Genomic DNA, 17,059 nt, shown 5'->3' with positions numbered 1-17,059 from the left:
TCTGGCTGCAGCACAAATCAGATACTGTACATCCCACACAAAGGTCCATTCTAAGCAGATAACCATAGAAAAACTCAGCATCATTTTACACAGGTAATATAAATGATTACATTAGCAGTAAGGTCTCCAGTACCCTGCTACTAACCAGGGGCGGACCCAGACATTTGCCTTACCCGGGGCGATTTTAGGGGGGGCTATTTAGGCCACGCCCCTTTCTGTGTTCTAAGGCTGCCGGTGGCTGCACAGTATGTGCAGGTCCGTTCAGCAGTGAAAGTGTGCTGTCCCGCTGCTCTGATTGTGTTTAAAACACAATCAGAGCAGCCGGGCAGCATACTGTCACTGCTGAACGGACCTGCACAGTGTGCAGCTGTCGGCAGCAAGCCCCTGGTAGGGGGGGCGATCGCCCCGATCGTCCCCCACTGGATCCGCCACTGCTACTAACACATCTAATTGATGATCTTAGTAGATAAAGGGAAACCGCCACATAGGCATGGACGACCTAACTTGACTGTGGATTAGGGATTACTGCTCCTCCCTTGCTGAAAGTTTTCCAAAATCATTCAGTGCTTTTTTTGTCAAAGAACTCACCGGAACTAAGTTCCGGAACCTTTTTTCAATGGATTTTTCAAGTTTTAAAAGTTACTTTTGAACATTTGATGTTTGGTCCACGTGGGCTTGAATCTCCCTGTCGAGCGGCACAGGTTGGCGGCAAAATCATTAAAATGGTGCATGCAGGCTGCTTGTATGTTGAGTCCAATCCATGCATACATCGTCCTCGCTGGTTGTGATGGCACGGCTTGGCTTGCGGCGCTGCTCAGCTTGTCATTGGTCGTGTGGTCGCGCGCTGAGTGCTTACTGTGGGCGATGACCGTTATATTTCGGTACACAACTGATGTGTGTTAGTGTGTGTACAGTGATTGACTACCTGATGTGAGTTCCGGCACCTTTTTTCTTACAAAAAAAGCACTGTCCTTATTAATTTATGGGCAGCATGGTGGCTCAGTGGTTAGCACGTCTGCCTCACAGGGCTGGGTTCATGAGCTTCATTCCCAACCAGGGCCTTACCTGTGTGGAGTTTGTATGTTCTCCCCGTATTTGCGTGGGTCTCTTCTGGGTGCTTCAGTTTCTTTCCACACTCAAAACAACAGACTGGTAGGTTACATTGGCTGCTGACAAAATTCTCCTTAGGGTGTGACTGTTAGGGAATTTAGACTGTAAGCTCCAGTGGGGCAGGGACTGATGTGCAAGAGAAATATTCTCTGTACAGCACTGTGTTATTGGTGGCACTATATAATTAATTGGTGATGGTGATGAATTCCTGTTGGTATGAACTTACTAATGGTATACATGCAATTACCAAACACTGCTTTAGCTTTTGGTTCCAAGGTTTGATGTATTGTGTAAATGTCCTGAGAAAATAACTTAACCTAATGTTTTTGCTTTTTACAATTACCTATTACTGTTTTATGAAGTAGGTCATTCGTTAATTCTGCCAGTGGGTGTCAGTCGACTAACAATTTTACTTTATTAAAAGTACTAACTTTATTTTGAAATGTCTTGGGCGTTTAATGTACTGCATATGGAAAGTTCTTTTGTGTGCTTGGATGCTATTCCCTCCTACACATGCATTTAGCTATGGTTACATATATTACATTGATTTTAATGCAATATTTTTTAAGAGCTTCACAAGGGGCTATTATATTAAAACAGATTCCAAGGTCAACATGTAAGCAATCTTTGAGCATACCAAAAGCACCCTTATTATAGAGAGTATTTGTTTTTTTCTTTCTTACTGATCTCTAAAGTGCACTGTGTAAAAAAACAAACCAAGGCATATTTTTCAGAATACACAAATTGGAGGCGTGGGACAATTCATATAAATTATATTAACAAAAGGGAAAGCAGCAACCTCCTACTGCACGTTAAACATACTTGCCAAATCTCCCGGAATGTCCGGGAGACTCCCGAAATCCAGGTAGGTCTCACCGGCTCCCGGGAGAGCAGGCAAGTATCCCGCATATGGCAGCTTCCTTGTCAAAATGACGCGATTTGCGGTGAATCGCGTAATTTTGGCCCCACCCCACGCAACAAAATTATGTTTTTGTCGCGGGGGTGGGGCCAAAATGGAGCAATTGACCACGCTACGCCCCCTCCAGCCCTCCAGGAACACCCCCTGCCCGGGATCTCCTGGAATTCACTTTTCAGATATTGGCAAGTATGACGTTAAAGCACCACCAAGTGAATCCAGATCAAGTTGAAAATGGTATTCTCGATTAGATGTAGGATTATTTAAATTAATTTAAACTAAGATTGTTTCACTTACACTAATTGAGACATGTGAGTGTAATCCAGTGCTCTGTCTCTAAGACCCTCATATGTCTCTGTCCATACACACAGGAAGCCACAAGATACACAGTCAGCGAACACTCAGAAAGGTAGAGCCAATAATACTCTTTAAATATACAACCTTCATTCTTTTCCATATGTTGGCAAATCTGTACTCTAAACCTCTGTTGCATGAAGCATATGAAACATGTTAAGCACAAAGGGCCAGATTCTGAGTTGGGCCTACGTCTGTTTCGCACAAAATACGCATTTCAATACATACGCATATGTGTCAATGTGCAGAAGGATAAGTACAACAAGGATATTTTCTCATAAATGTGACTCACCAGTCACATCAGTCAGACCTGCACACAGACGCATCTAAGCCTGTCAGGAGCCATATCTCTTGCAGCTGCTGGAAGACTGGTACAATTATCTGTGCTGCTGCTGATGATCAGCAGCACAAACCTTTACAGATATTAAATAAATAATTACATATAAAAAAACAGCACCACCACCAAAAAAAGGAAAATCGATCAAATCACCAGTGCTCATAGTCTCAGCCTGCTGAGTATGGGTCTAAATTGTCTATGGTGACTTCTCCCCCCCACAGCATGGGGGTTCCCCCCTCACCCCCTTTCTTCCCTTTTGTTTATTCCTTCAATTGTACTTGTCCCCCTTTCTTTTTTCTGTACCCCATTTAATTTTGAAAAACTCAATAAAAATTTATTGAAGTATAGTATAACCTTCTTTCTGTTTATACTGGGAATTACCAAATGAAGGGCTGAATGATATGATATGATTGTAGAGGTTGTTAGACCTTGTAATACCAAGCTATATTTACCTCTAAAGGGGTTTGTAAATTAATATTAGAATTATCACTAGCATTATTCCAATCATTGGACTCTTGCATTATAGTACAACTCTTACATTATATTAGAATACCTGGGTTTAGGGAGGCAGTAGTGCATAGCTGAGTTGCTTCCTCTAAGGAGGATTGCCCTAGCAACTTAATAAAACTGTTATCTACATGCACTGAGGAAGTGTCTATAGAAGGAACAGCATCACCTGTAATCAGTTCCTAGAGAACCCGAATGGAATATTGATCATTTGATTAGTAGTCATAGCAGAGAGAATAGATCCTGGATTGCCAAATCAGATTAATTAGCAAAATATTGTTGGTCTGCTCAGCTATTTTTTTGTGCAAGATTCATAGAAATAGAGTTGGTAGAGAAGTGTCATGGTCTCCCATGGATGAGACTCATTAATATTGATTAAGAAACGTAAATGGTGATATGTGCTCTATTTCGCTGTAAATCACTCATGGCCAGAAATGGACTATACGCCAGTGAACGTAAGTGTATGCACTTCACCACAATAGAGAGTTTTGCACCTCCAGAAGATATGCTATTTATATGCATTAAGGTTATTTGTGTTTTGCTGCTTATGTTATATACTGTTTGTTACTAATGTGGTGTATTTGCTACTTGCAATGTTATATAACAAGTTTTTTACCCTCTTTTATGTATTATAGGATTTAATTTGTATAAAAATATTATAATTTTTTCATGAAATACACAAGTTGTAACAATTTGGTTATATGTCAAAAATCTTATTCATTGTATTACTTTTTTTGCGTTCAAATTTTTAATACATTAAATATATACTTTTTTTTTTAGACTGAACAGCTGATCACACTTTGGATTTTGTTTGTCGTCATCATAGTTGGAAATTCAATTGTTTTATACCTAACATGGAAGGAGAGGATTCGGAAGAGAAAATCTCGCATGACTTTCTTTGTTACGCAGCTGGCGATTACAGGTAGAAATGAAACAATTTACAGTATGCAATGTCGGAGGATTTGCCTAATGTGACCCCTATATGTTGAGACTAATATTAGTGATGGCTGGAGTTTTGCACCGGACAATATATTTCTATGGGAAAAGTGCAGACTGGCAGAACTACAACATAATTTCATGATGTCTGGATTCATTTTTAAAAGTGTAGGATTTAAGATTAAAACTGAATCTACTTAAACCCACTGTTCTTAGAAGAGACCCATATTTAAAGGAGGCATTTCTCTTAGTTCAAACAAGGCATAATGAGCTTAACATCTATGTTAATTAAAAACCCTAATTATAATACTAAACTTACCAATAACCTAGTCTTGGTTTCAGTGTAAAGAGCATCAATATTTTAGCTATCCATAAAGCTATCCATAAACTACTCCAGGTTGTTTAGAAATGTTGACATGTTTTGAAGAATCAAAAACCAGAAAAAAGTTAATTTGTTTTTTGGGTACAGTTATGGACACCCCCATTTATAGGCACAGTTGTATACTTTTCTATGTGATATATTTTTATTTATATCAGTGACGTCAGGGTACAGTATTTATATGAACATGGTCAGATTTATGCCATAACTATGCACACAGACCTGATGATGTAGCAATAACAGTATGTATGGGGAAGGTGAGACCTGCATATGTCTTGGTGGGTCATATCCTTGTCCTATTTTTATCCTTAGCCTCTAGTTGGATAGCCCTGATTATTATTGTTAGAACTAAACAATGTCAAATTTATATTTGTTAAAAATGTTAAAACTTTACTACGTAGTGTGTGTTATTTAAAGTTTATTCACAAAATGATAAATGTGTCTTTATGACATCTATATTTGTTCAAAAAGGTATAATGTCCTGGCTTTGATAAACTTTAAACATGTGTACTAGTGAAAGCAGAAAAATGTGTTTGTATTTTACCTACAACTTTATATATACTTTTGTGTATAGCTAAACAAAAAGTCCCGATATTTGTGTACAGCATTTTGTCCTAAATGTATAAAATACATATGTATTATACCATAGTTGAGAGGGGGAAACAATCATCACATGGTGCTCATACAGGTAACTTTTAAAAGTAGTATATGCTTAAATTTTTATGAAACCCCAATGAGGTTTTTGGGTGACAAATATGTAACTTTTGCCTATGCACTGCAGAAAATTATATAACATTTGACTATCTATAGAAAAAAATGTGAAGGCTAGATTAACATTTTAAATGGTTAACACAACACGATTATAGGTATTGGGTAATTAAAATAACTGTGTGGTACTAATTTCATCCTGGGCTGTATTTTTAATAGATATGTTTATCAATGCTAGAAAGTGTTTTACACAATTTGTTGATTTATTATTACTGAAAGTTGTAGGACTGAGTGCAATTTAATACATTAATATACTTGTTCACTAGTAAGATTGCATTATCAAAACAAAAGCATTAAATCTAACCTTTTAATCTTGGATTGAAGCATTTTAATGTAGTACTGTTTTAAATTATTTTCTCTGATTTACAAAAAAGAAGGGTAATTAATTATGCAGCTCACCAGTCTTCCACCTAAACCTCTTTTTTCAAATCTCCCACTGCTAGGAAGCAGACATTTGAAAACAGCGGTTTAATTGAAAAAAGCGACTCATCACTGGTGAACTACATTTTTGCTCATATAATTGACCAAAATAAAATAATAATATTCATTAAATGAAATATGCTTAGTTTATATTAACAATGACAACATATAATATACCACAAGTTAAACATTATGCATACTGCTGTTGCCCCCAGGCTCCAACTAAGGAAGGGAGGGGGTCAGGCTTACAGACTGGTGCATTTGATTCTTCAACCCATATTATACCGCACTTCAGTCCTCTTCATATTTCTGCCAACCTCCTCCTCAATCTCATCTCACTGTTTCTTTCCCACTCACTCCCCTTCTCCCACATTTCTCTCTCTCTCAATGTTAAAAAGCAATGCATCCCTCTCTTTCTTCACCGATGCTCTCTCTTCATCAACCTTGTGCATTGTCTCTCATCTTTTGTCAGTCCTTCAATCCCCGCCGCCTCTTTGCCACTTTTAACTCCCTCCTCTCCTTCCCTCCCCCCCATCCCTCTCTCCCTCTCTGCCACTGATTTCGCCTCCTTCTTCTCCTCTAAAATTGAGGCTATCAGATTGGACATCTCCCCCTCATCGCATACTTCAACCACTGTCATCCTACCTTCCTCCTCTAATAACCAACCCTGGTGCTCCTTTTGCCCCACATCGGGTGACAAAGTCCACTCCCTCATTCTCTCTTCTCTTCCCTCCACCTGCCAGCTGGATCCCATCCCCTCTCACCTCCTTCGCTCCCTTTACCCCTCTGCCTGCGCCCACCTTGCACACATCTTCAATCTGTCTCTCTCTACTGGCATCGTCCCCTCTTCCTTCAAACATGCCCTTATCTCCCCATTCTTAAGAAACCTAACCTTGACCCCACCTCTCTAGCTAACTACCGCCCCATTTCACTTCTCCCCTTTGCCTCCAAACTACTTGAGAGGATTGTCTGCAGCCGCCTCTCCAGTCACCTCTCTGCTAAGTTCCTACTTGACCCCCTACAATCTGGCTTCCGCCCCATCCACTCGACTGAAACCGCCCTGGCCAAAGTTACTAATGACCTCCTCTCGGCCAAATCCAGGGGCGACTTCTCCCTGCTCATTCTCTTTGACCTCTCTGCGGCTTTTGACACCGTGGACCACCCCCTCCTTCTGCAGACCCTTCTCTCTCTCGGCCTCTCCAGCACTGTCCTCACTTGGTTCACCTCATACCTTGCCAACCGCTCCTTCTCTGTCTCCACTCCGGATTCATGCTCTCCCCCTTCCCCCCTCCTCGTTGGAGTTCCTCAGGGCTCTGTTCTCAGCCCTCTTCTTTTCTCAATCTACACCACATCCCTGGGTGATCTCATCTCCTCCTTTGGTCTCCAGTATCACATGTATGCTGATGACATTCAACTCTACATCTCCTCTCCTGACCTTTCCCCCACCCTCCTCTCTCGTGTTTCTGACTGCCTCTCCGCTATCTCCTCCTGGATGTCACGTTTTCTCAAAATCAACATTGCGAAAACTGAACTCATTGTTTTCCCTCCTTCTAAATCTTCTACCCACCGTGAACTTTCCATCACCGTTAACAACACTACCATCTCAGCTGTCCCCCAACTCCGCTGCCTGGGTGTCACCCTGGACTCCTCCCTCTCCTTTGCCCCCCACATTCAATCTCTTGCCCACTCCTGTCACTTCCAACTACGGAACATTGCCCGCATTCGGCCCTTCCTCTCCCAGCCTCTCCCAGGTCTCTCGCTGCCAAAACCATCGTCCATGTTCTCATTATTTCCCATCTCGATTACTGCAACCTTCTCCTCATCGGCCTCCCCCACTCCCATCTCACCCCCCTATGCTCTGTACTTAACGACTTATTTTTCTCTCACGCCGCTCTTCCTCGGCCTCCCCTCTCCTCCTTGCCCTCCACTGGCTCCCTTTCCCCTTCACAATCCTCTTTAAACTCCTCACTGTCATCTACAAGGCCCTCTCCCACTCCACTGCCCCTTATATCTCCAATCTCCTCTCCATCCGCACTCCTCTGCGTTCGGCCAATGACCGTCGCCTTTCCTCTGTACTGATCACCTCATCCCATGCCAGAGTCCGAGACTTCTCCCGTGCTGCCCCCCTTCACTGGAACAACCTCCCTTCCTCCATCCGACTGTCCCCTAATCTTGGCTCCTTCAAGCGGGCTCTCAAAACCCACCTGTTCCTTAAGGCCTTCCAACCTTCCACTTAATCTTATCGTTCTCATCTCCTCCCACTTTCCCGTCTACTCTTGTACTTGAACCCCTCTGACTCCCCTTGTGCCTGCTGTCCGTCTCCCCTCCCCTTAGTATGTAAGCTCCTTTGAGCAGGGCCCTCTTCCCTTCTGTCTCAATACCATTTCTTCTTCTCCTACACCACTCTATTTGCTTTGCTTGGAGATATTGAAGTCTTGGTGATACTTATTCTACTCTGTACTGTCATACCCTTGTATTCTGTCTGTACTGTATATTGTACGGCGCTGCGGACACCTTGTGGCGCCATATAAATAAAGAATAATAATAATAATTGTTCTTCATCATAAGTAATTCCCAAATCCTTATAGTTAACCATACATTAAAATCACCTCATTATAATAAACATTAACTCCCTCATCAAACAATCAATCAAACAATCCCCAATCTTGCCGGGTGGAAAACTCCTGCCATCACTAATGTTAGTCTCCACATATAGAGGTCACATTAGACAAATCCTCAGACATCATAGACCCTAAGTATGTTTTCCTCAGTCATTAAACTCCTCATAATCATTTCACTAGTGTTCACTAGGGTTTCCTGTAAAAAATTCTAGTAAGTCCCAGATCATCTCTGCCACAGTTTCCATGGTGTTCTACCGTTCTGTCCAAGTCAATGGTATTTCAAGGAAAAAAAATTTGCAAATATATCTAAAAAGATTAAGTTAAAGTTAAAACAAGTGAACTATTTTATTATAGTCAAAAATGTACACCAAACTTTGAACAAAATACATTTTTTAATAGCATATTTTTATTTATTGAATCAAGTCAACAAATAATTGCCACATAGTTTTCCATATCGAACAAAATCAGGGGTTTATACAAATTGTTCATCCATAGGACTTCAACTAAAATAGATTATGCCACATAAGAAAATAGATACATGTCCTCTGTGTCAAGAGAATGCAATAAATTAACTTCACCTTTTGGACTAAAGATAAGCCAAAAGAAACACTAATGGCATTGTTAAAAAAGTTGTGTGTCCCCTACCCCCCTCCCCCTTACCAGAGGCGCTTGGAGAATAGAACCTGCCTCTTATTAATGAGGAATTTATAAGTGGATCAGTGGGTATCGCATATATATATATATATATATATATATATATATATATATATATATATATACAGAAAGATTCTGAAGTCTCTTGCATTAGTCTGTAATGGGTCTATTAGGCTCTCTCATGTTTCAACAAAACATTTTAGTTTGACTCGGTTTGAGGAGAGGAGCTTCCAACAGGTCCATATAGAATATAAAAGATAATATTTTCTAAATAATTCAGAATGTCTAGATCCACACGTGAAGGATGCTCTTTAATGCCACTGTCTCCAATATAGCCACCAATATAGTCAAGGTGGGGACATGTTCCATACATTGATCTGATTGCCGAATAATCAAAGGGAATGCAAATTAAATAAAATACACATATTTGGTAATACAGCAAATGTTTCTATTCACAGAATAAACTATGAAGCATATTTTCTGGTTTAAATTGATTCCTTCTAAGTAGCTAAAAGAAGATTCAATTATTTCAGTGTATTCCCTTTTTACCTATATTTTCTCATAAATTAGACTTTAGGTTATTTTTTCTGCAGCTAGGAAGTGCTTGCTCTTAATTCCCAAGATAAAATAAGGAGTTTATGCTTATGAGTACCATACACATAGAGTCAAGTGTGCCAGTGGTGGGTCAAGAGATAGAAGCAGAAACACAAAAGCCTGTCTGCAACCAGAAATATATAAAAAGTATATGGGGGCACTTGACTACTAATTGAGTGAGTAGGCATACAACATGAGAAGTACAATACTCATTATTATAGGATTTCTGTTTGTGTTTTTTTTGTATAGCAATTTCCAATAGCATGGAGTTTGTATTAATATACTTTGTGCATTTATTTGCATTTTCTTTTTCTATAATAAGACTCGTCCTGCAATGTGGAAGAACTTCTCCCATACTGGTATCATTATTGCCAAAATATTCTGTGACAATTGAAGAATGGATGATTCTTAAATAAATCTTGCAATCATTTTAAAAAGTATATAACACAAAGATAGCAAAAAATGATGTGTTACACCTAGGCATGCATAGTTGTCATTATGTGTATTTAAATTCATGTTAATGCTGAAAAAGTACATCTAAATTGTAAGTAATTCAGATTGATAAATGGTATACTACCTTGCCAACATGACATGATCAAAATAAAGTGTAATTGCACTTTATGACCTTATTCATTGAGAAAAAAATAAATAAATTCAACATTTTGAACAATAGAAATTATATTGTGAAGTAGATTCAAATGATTTGCAAAATTACAATCTCAATATAGGGATTCATAACATGGTCTCAGATTTCAATAATTCCCTCTTCCCTGGAAACAATTCATCCAAGGAACACATTAGTGCAGTTGGAATATGGGCAGTCAGCAGTCATTTTCCAAGCACATTTACAAACAAGCTACATAATAAACCAATCTATTTTCATCAGATTACTATCAGGCATGTTTTGAGACAATATACCGCAATATGGGGACAAGTGCCCAATGTAGCTGCCAATATTGTTACATGTTTAGCTAACTTTAGGTCCAGAACATGGTGTAGGAAAAAAGGACAGAATCATGTTGAAATGCTCTGTCTTCATGTTTACAAAAAGTATCAAAACTAAAAATATAGAGTGATATAAGAAAGATAAAAGGAGAAAGGGGAGCTCAATGGTAATGCACATTCTAAATAATATTTAGTTCATTAAAGACAATATATGCACATAACAGAGATAAATGTGAATTAATTTAATCAAGAAATAAGAGGGAGAGGGTTGCTTTATTTACAAGACCTATTCCCATTTATCTCTGCTACATGCACATACCATCTTAAATGAACTAAAAATTATTTAGAAAGTACATCACCAGTATGTACCCACTTCTTCTTTTATCTTTTTAGATCTTTTTACTTGGTGAAACAATAGGTAGTTCCTGAGCAGGCTGTATCCCTGAAAAGAAAAGGGACTATTGTGGAAAAGACAATTTTCATGGACTTGCTGATGAACGTTGTTGTTGCAAACTATATATTTTTAGTACATTATATAGAATTTATACTAATTTTCAGTAAACTTCAATTTGAACTTTCTATACCTATTGGTGATTTCAGTGTTTCTGTGATATCTGCCAATTATTTTTCTTTTGGAAACTGGTGTTTTATAGGTTTAATTGCCTTTTGAGAGATTTAATAGATTTATTGATTTGAAAATCAACCTAAAAATAACAAATAAATAGCAACTTGTATCACTATTTCGACAAATAGGTCTTTAGTGGCATTGTCAGAGTATATTTAGTCATCCAGGCTTTCTTTTTTTATCACATGTGGACCAGAGGATTTTTTAGTAAGCAGACAAATCTTAGGCCAACATTTTATACTTCTACAAATCATCTCTATTATCACTAGTCATTGCTTTAACTTTGAATGTTTTTGAGATGATCATAAACTTAAAATGTGGATGCAGAAGTTTTTAGGGTGTTATTCCAATCCATTTTTATTTTCTACAGAGGTTATATTTTCTGCTGACTCCCTTTGCCCGTATTGGTGTCATTTTGGCCACAACAACAATATCAATTTAGTTATTCCTTAGCTTATCCAAATGTTGTCCTATAGGTAATAATGGAGGACAGAAGACGTTTTCTCTAAATTTAAAAAATTTTCATTTTTAACTGAGTTATGTTTAATATGTAGCTCTTGCCCGTGTGGGGTGTGGTACTGTGTCTTTCATGGTTCCTATGTAAAATTGCACTTAAAATTACCCCAGGCTTTTCACTCTCATGACTAGAGATGCTGGAAACCTCCATAGATCCATTTCTGAACCAGTTCAACAAAGCAGTAAAAAAAATTCAATAGTTTGCCAGATTTTTAATTGATTAAACAAATTGAGAAAGTCGTTTGAACTTACACTGATACGTTTTAAATTATTTTTGTAAAACCTCAAATGGCGAACCACAAGCGTGATCGTCGAACTTTGAACTTCGTTCCCAGTAGTGTTCTCAGTTTGCAATAAAAAAAGGTAAAACACTTTTTTATTTAAAAATGTTTTTGAAATAGTTTCTAAAATAACATTTAAAAACACAAAATGAACATGAGCCTCAAACGTGAACTTTGAAAATGGATGGCAAACTTTGACCGCAAAGAATGAACGTCAAGTGTTAGAGGTGAATGGGAGCAGGTGTCACAAATTTCCGACTGAATTTAAAATCAGAATTTAAAAACATTTTCGGAACCTTTGAATAAATTCAAATTTTCAAGCATCTCTTCTTAGGGCTATATGAGTTAGAATAGTCAAACAAGAGTCCCTGCACATGCAGATGTAGTAAAGATGAAACAAGCAGTATGGATGAGGCAGGTGAAGAAGTGCAAAAACACAGGTGCTGGAAATAATTGGTAGCAGGTCATATTCTGTGGTGAATATATTACTATGCATTTATTTAAATGGAAACTTATATAGTCTCTCATCTTTACATGAATCACATTACAATATCTGTGCATAGTGTCTGATTCAAGATCGAACGCAAATTGACCATAATTTACTTGTTTAAAAAGAGCATACAATTTTTGCAAAGTTCCACCCATATTCAAATCAAAGCATTTCTTAAGACATGTTAAAATTTGAATATGGGTGTAAATACGTTCTGCATAAACAGTACTTTCAGTATATAGACACACATGTCAGAATGAAGTATATGCACATGTGTATGTTCAATCATTTCACACCGAAAAGTACATAACTTTAATTTGATCATAAATTAAAATAACAATTGCCAACACTATAATAAATAATAAAAAGGTTTTTCAAATATAATCATATTTTTGTTTGTTTCGTAAGTCATTTGAAATTAAATAACTAAAAAAATAATTAAGTATTTAATGTGTATACAATGCTTTTTGAAACGAAATAATTGCTGAATACATACAGTGTTTCCGTTACAGCTGCAGAGACACATGTGTGTATTTTTTTTTTATCAAAGGCTATGCCTTGTCTGTCATCACTATGATCTGGCATGTATACCTGGCCTGTAGCAGGTGTAAATGATATGGCTGAAAACAAGTATACTTAGGATAAATACAGTATTTGATGTGGCCGTGATTACATACCCTTAGTTTACATGACCTCCGGTAGTCCGTCCCTTCCATCCTCTGTTTTACCTTTCAAGCTGTAAGGGATAGTAAGGGTCATATGCGTGTGGATCTGAATTTTGTGCAATTGCATTCACATATGTAAGTTTTGTTTCTGTGACTGCGCAGCGTGAAATCACGCAATACACTCTACACAATCGGACGTAAATCCGTACTTAAATCAGGCGCATAAATTTCAAATCACTTGATGATGCAACATTATTTCTGCATCATCCCATGCTTACTCAGGATTATCATAAGATATTAATGTTTCTTGTATATGGTATATCCACTAGCACTTCTCTTTTCCTGTTCTATAGTTTGTGAGATAACGTATAACTCAAGTTTGCAAATCTCCTCTTAGCAAACTATCTTTACTATACTGGGGAATACCATCTATTGGGTTGCCTTGGTTCTTCCACCCTCTGTTTTTCTGATTGATTATGATTCTCTCAATTGTCAAGGTTAGCTGCTCTGTAAGCTCCCATCTTACTAAATTCAGTACATGCCTTGCCATCACACTTTTTTACTCTATTTCTCTACTCTTGAAATGGAACCTCGTTCCTCTCGACACTCCACTCACACTTGAACTTTGTACCTTCCTTCCCTTAAGGATGCCCCTCTTATTCCAACTGTATGTCACAATGGGGTGTTACACATATTTTTACCTATTCTAATTATCTATAATTTAAAGGATTATTCATTAACAGATACAATATAGATTAATAGATACAATAAGTGTTCTGATAAAAATTCCCATGCAGCAAATTTGGATTTATATTTTTTTCAATCTAATGCCTATATATTTTGCATAGGCAAACGTAATTTCCTTTCATAGTGTTATACCTCCATATATCTGCTCCAGATGTCCCCTTAATATAACTAATTAAGAGAAATTTTAAAATTCTTATTCATTCTCTCATCTACCATCTTGACTATTGCAACCTCATGCATGCTATCTGGCATTCCTGACACCCATATCCACACTTAAAACCATCCTAAATGCTGCTGCAAGACTGATCTTCCTCTCTCACCGTTCCTGCTGCCCCACTTTGCAAATCCCTACACTGGCTTCCTGTGTCCTCCAGAATCAAATTAAAATTACTCACCCATACCTGCAAAGCCCTCAACAACACTACCATAGCATACATCTCAAATCTCATATCAAAATACTCTCCCTCCCACCCTCCTAGATCTACCTCTGACCTTCGCCTTGTTTCGTCTCTGGTAACCACCTCTCACTCCCACCTAAATGGCTTCTCCTGTGTTGCTTCCCACTTATGGAATTCCCTACCACACTCAAGGAGAATTTTCTACAGCCTTCAAATCTTTAGACACTCTTTGAAAACCCATCTCTTTTCTAAAGGTGAACTTATCCCCAATAACACTCTTCACACTAATGTGCCTCACAACTGTTCCAATCTCCATTCTGAGCCCCATTTGCTCTTGTTTCAGCCGTGCCCTCTCCCACTTATATAGGAAGCTTTGTATTCATGTCTGCGTTTATTTTGTCTACCTTGTATGTCATTGTTTTATGTATATACTGTCTTCCCTACTGTCCGTTGCTGAAGAGCACTGTGGCGTCTTACAAATCTACGATAATAATAATAATAATTACCATTACCAGCTGCCTTTCCTTTAAGTGAAGTAGTTTAAAATAAATCAAATAAATGAGGTGCAAAATATATATATATATATAATATTCTGCACATTAGTTATTTGATTTACTTTAATCTAATCCAATTGGAGGAAAATCCATATCTGGTTTGGCCATGCATCATTGCAGGTTTCCTTTCTTGTGGCTGTAGGCAATACAATTTGCATTATTAATTCCTGAAAAAATAGGGAACACAGATTTGCTCCTACTTGTGGGTAAGTAATAACATGGCAATAACCATATAACCATATAACATTCAGATCTGTGTGTATGTGTGTATGTTAAGAGATTTAGATTGTAAGCTCCAATGGGGCAGGGACTGATGTGAATAAGTTTTCTTTACAGCGCTGCAGAATTAGTGGTGCTACCTAAATAAATAGACGATGATGGTGATACAACATAATTGATATGTAGTCTAAGGGAAGAATAAGTTGTCTAACATCTGTTACCAGACATACACTTCATGTTGTATTTATATTTTACCTGATGTATGACATTTCCAGAAGATATTTTTATTATAGGTTAGAAGCACTTTCTTATCGTCCAATAATTTTAGTGCATTTTACCAACTTTCTAAAAATAAGAGATAATGGTGTAATGAAGTGGACACCACAAAATGTCATGTAGTTTTAAATCAATTACATGAATAATTAGCTTTTTCACTTAGGAACAATGTTGGGAATTCTTATATGTGTGTATATGACCTTTCAATATATTTAACTTGTATAATTTTGGTATATTGCAAAAAAACAATTCTATAATTTGCTTAAAAAATATTGTTTTATTTTACAGGTAGCGATAAAGCAGAATGTCACCCAGTACAAATGTTTTAGATTACATTAAAACTAATTTTAGTTAAATGAGGAATACTTTATGGGACATTTGCCAGGGTTGGAATTGATAGATGGAATGCAAAAACTGTGATATCAACTAAAATATGTGTGATTAAATCCAAAGAAATGGCAGTTATATTAAGTTATAAGAAAATTGCATTTATGAAATTTAGACCCAATCGTAAGAGGATATAAAAGTATATTAAGCTAGTCTAAAAGAGACTGAATACACATAAAATGTGCTAAAATACAAACAGAAGAAACATTAATTTGCAGTCAGTAAAATGGAGTGCCAGAACCTTCTTTAGATACATTATGGAGGAATAATAAGGTTACAAATTGGAGAGTGGATGGGTTGAAGAAAGTAAAGAAATTGCTAACTATTTTTGAACTGTATTTACTGTTAAAAAGTCAAAGGGTCACACTCACTAGATGGGAAAGCTATATATGCAGTACACTATTATATTTGCAACATCCACACCTAGAAGAGCCCAAACATCTTGGGTTACTCTTGGTTCTACAAGCACAACCCAATGATTGATTGGGGGGGTAAAAGATACAGTGGGGCAAGTCATGGTAAATCACTTGCCTACAAAAACCAAAAGTGGCAACAATATGTGCTAGAGGAGAATATGTCCAGTCCAGAACGTTTTAGCAGGGCCCTTGATATAAAAAAAATAGACAGTGGCACTCTCAACACTCAGAGAATGGGACTACACAACTGATCTGCTGCTTGGCACCTTGTCACAAAAAGGTTGGAAATATCTGCTGTTTGAGTTTGAGACAATTGCCATGATCACCTGATGCAGGAATGGCTGCATGGTTTTTATTCATGGCGAAGAAATATAGTTTCCTAAGATCCTATATTGACTATCAATAGATCAATGGAGTTATGTTCAAAAATCACTTCTGCCTCCCACTGATCTCTGACCTAATTGAAAGGATCTGTGAGGTAATGTTCATCACCAAACTGGACTTGTTAGGGGCCTCCAACCTATATCATATCTGGAAGAGTGACAAGTAAAAGATGACCTTCAACACAAAGGTTAGCCACTAAAGATATGGGGTAATGCTCTACTGAGGACTAATGTCCTACTGGAAACTTTAGTTCTTATCTACCTCAATGATTCACCAACTTTTTCCCGCATGCTTGAAGAACATCAAGTGTTCTTTAAACCAGCCCAGAGTGAGCTTTCTGGGACACATCATTTCAGAACAGGGCATATAAATGTAACCAGAGAAACAGTCTGGTTGGTGCCAAGTGGGATGAAGACAATCCAGACATTTCTGGGGTTTAGCAACTACTACAGATGTTTTATTTCTCACGAGTCGTTAGCCCTATAGCCACTTGACCAATCAATGGACTTCTGAGGGCTAATGGAGTCCCCAGACACAAGAGGCTTTTGATACTTTAAAAA

General features: G+C 37.7%; 1 protein-coding gene across 1 annotated transcript in view; it reads left to right on the top strand.

The window, feature by feature from the left end:
* NPSR1 (neuropeptide S receptor 1) overlaps nucleotides 1-17,059 on the top strand; it is a 322,819-nt gene that overhangs the window by 71,284 nt on the left and 234,476 nt on the right. Inside the window, exon 2 of the mRNA XM_075211286.1 lies at nucleotides 4,005-4,146. Coding sequence (XP_075067387.1) covers nucleotides 4,005-4,146 — 142 coding nt within the window. The remainder of the gene's footprint in view (nucleotides 1-4,004; nucleotides 4,147-17,059) is intronic.

Source organism: Mixophyes fleayi, chromosome 5 (assembly GCF_038048845.1).
Source record: "Mixophyes fleayi isolate aMixFle1 chromosome 5, aMixFle1.hap1, whole genome shotgun sequence".
Classification (NCBI taxonomy): domain Eukaryota; kingdom Metazoa; phylum Chordata; class Amphibia; order Anura; family Limnodynastidae; genus Mixophyes; species Mixophyes fleayi.
This window is presented reverse-complemented; position numbering and strand designations above follow the sequence as displayed.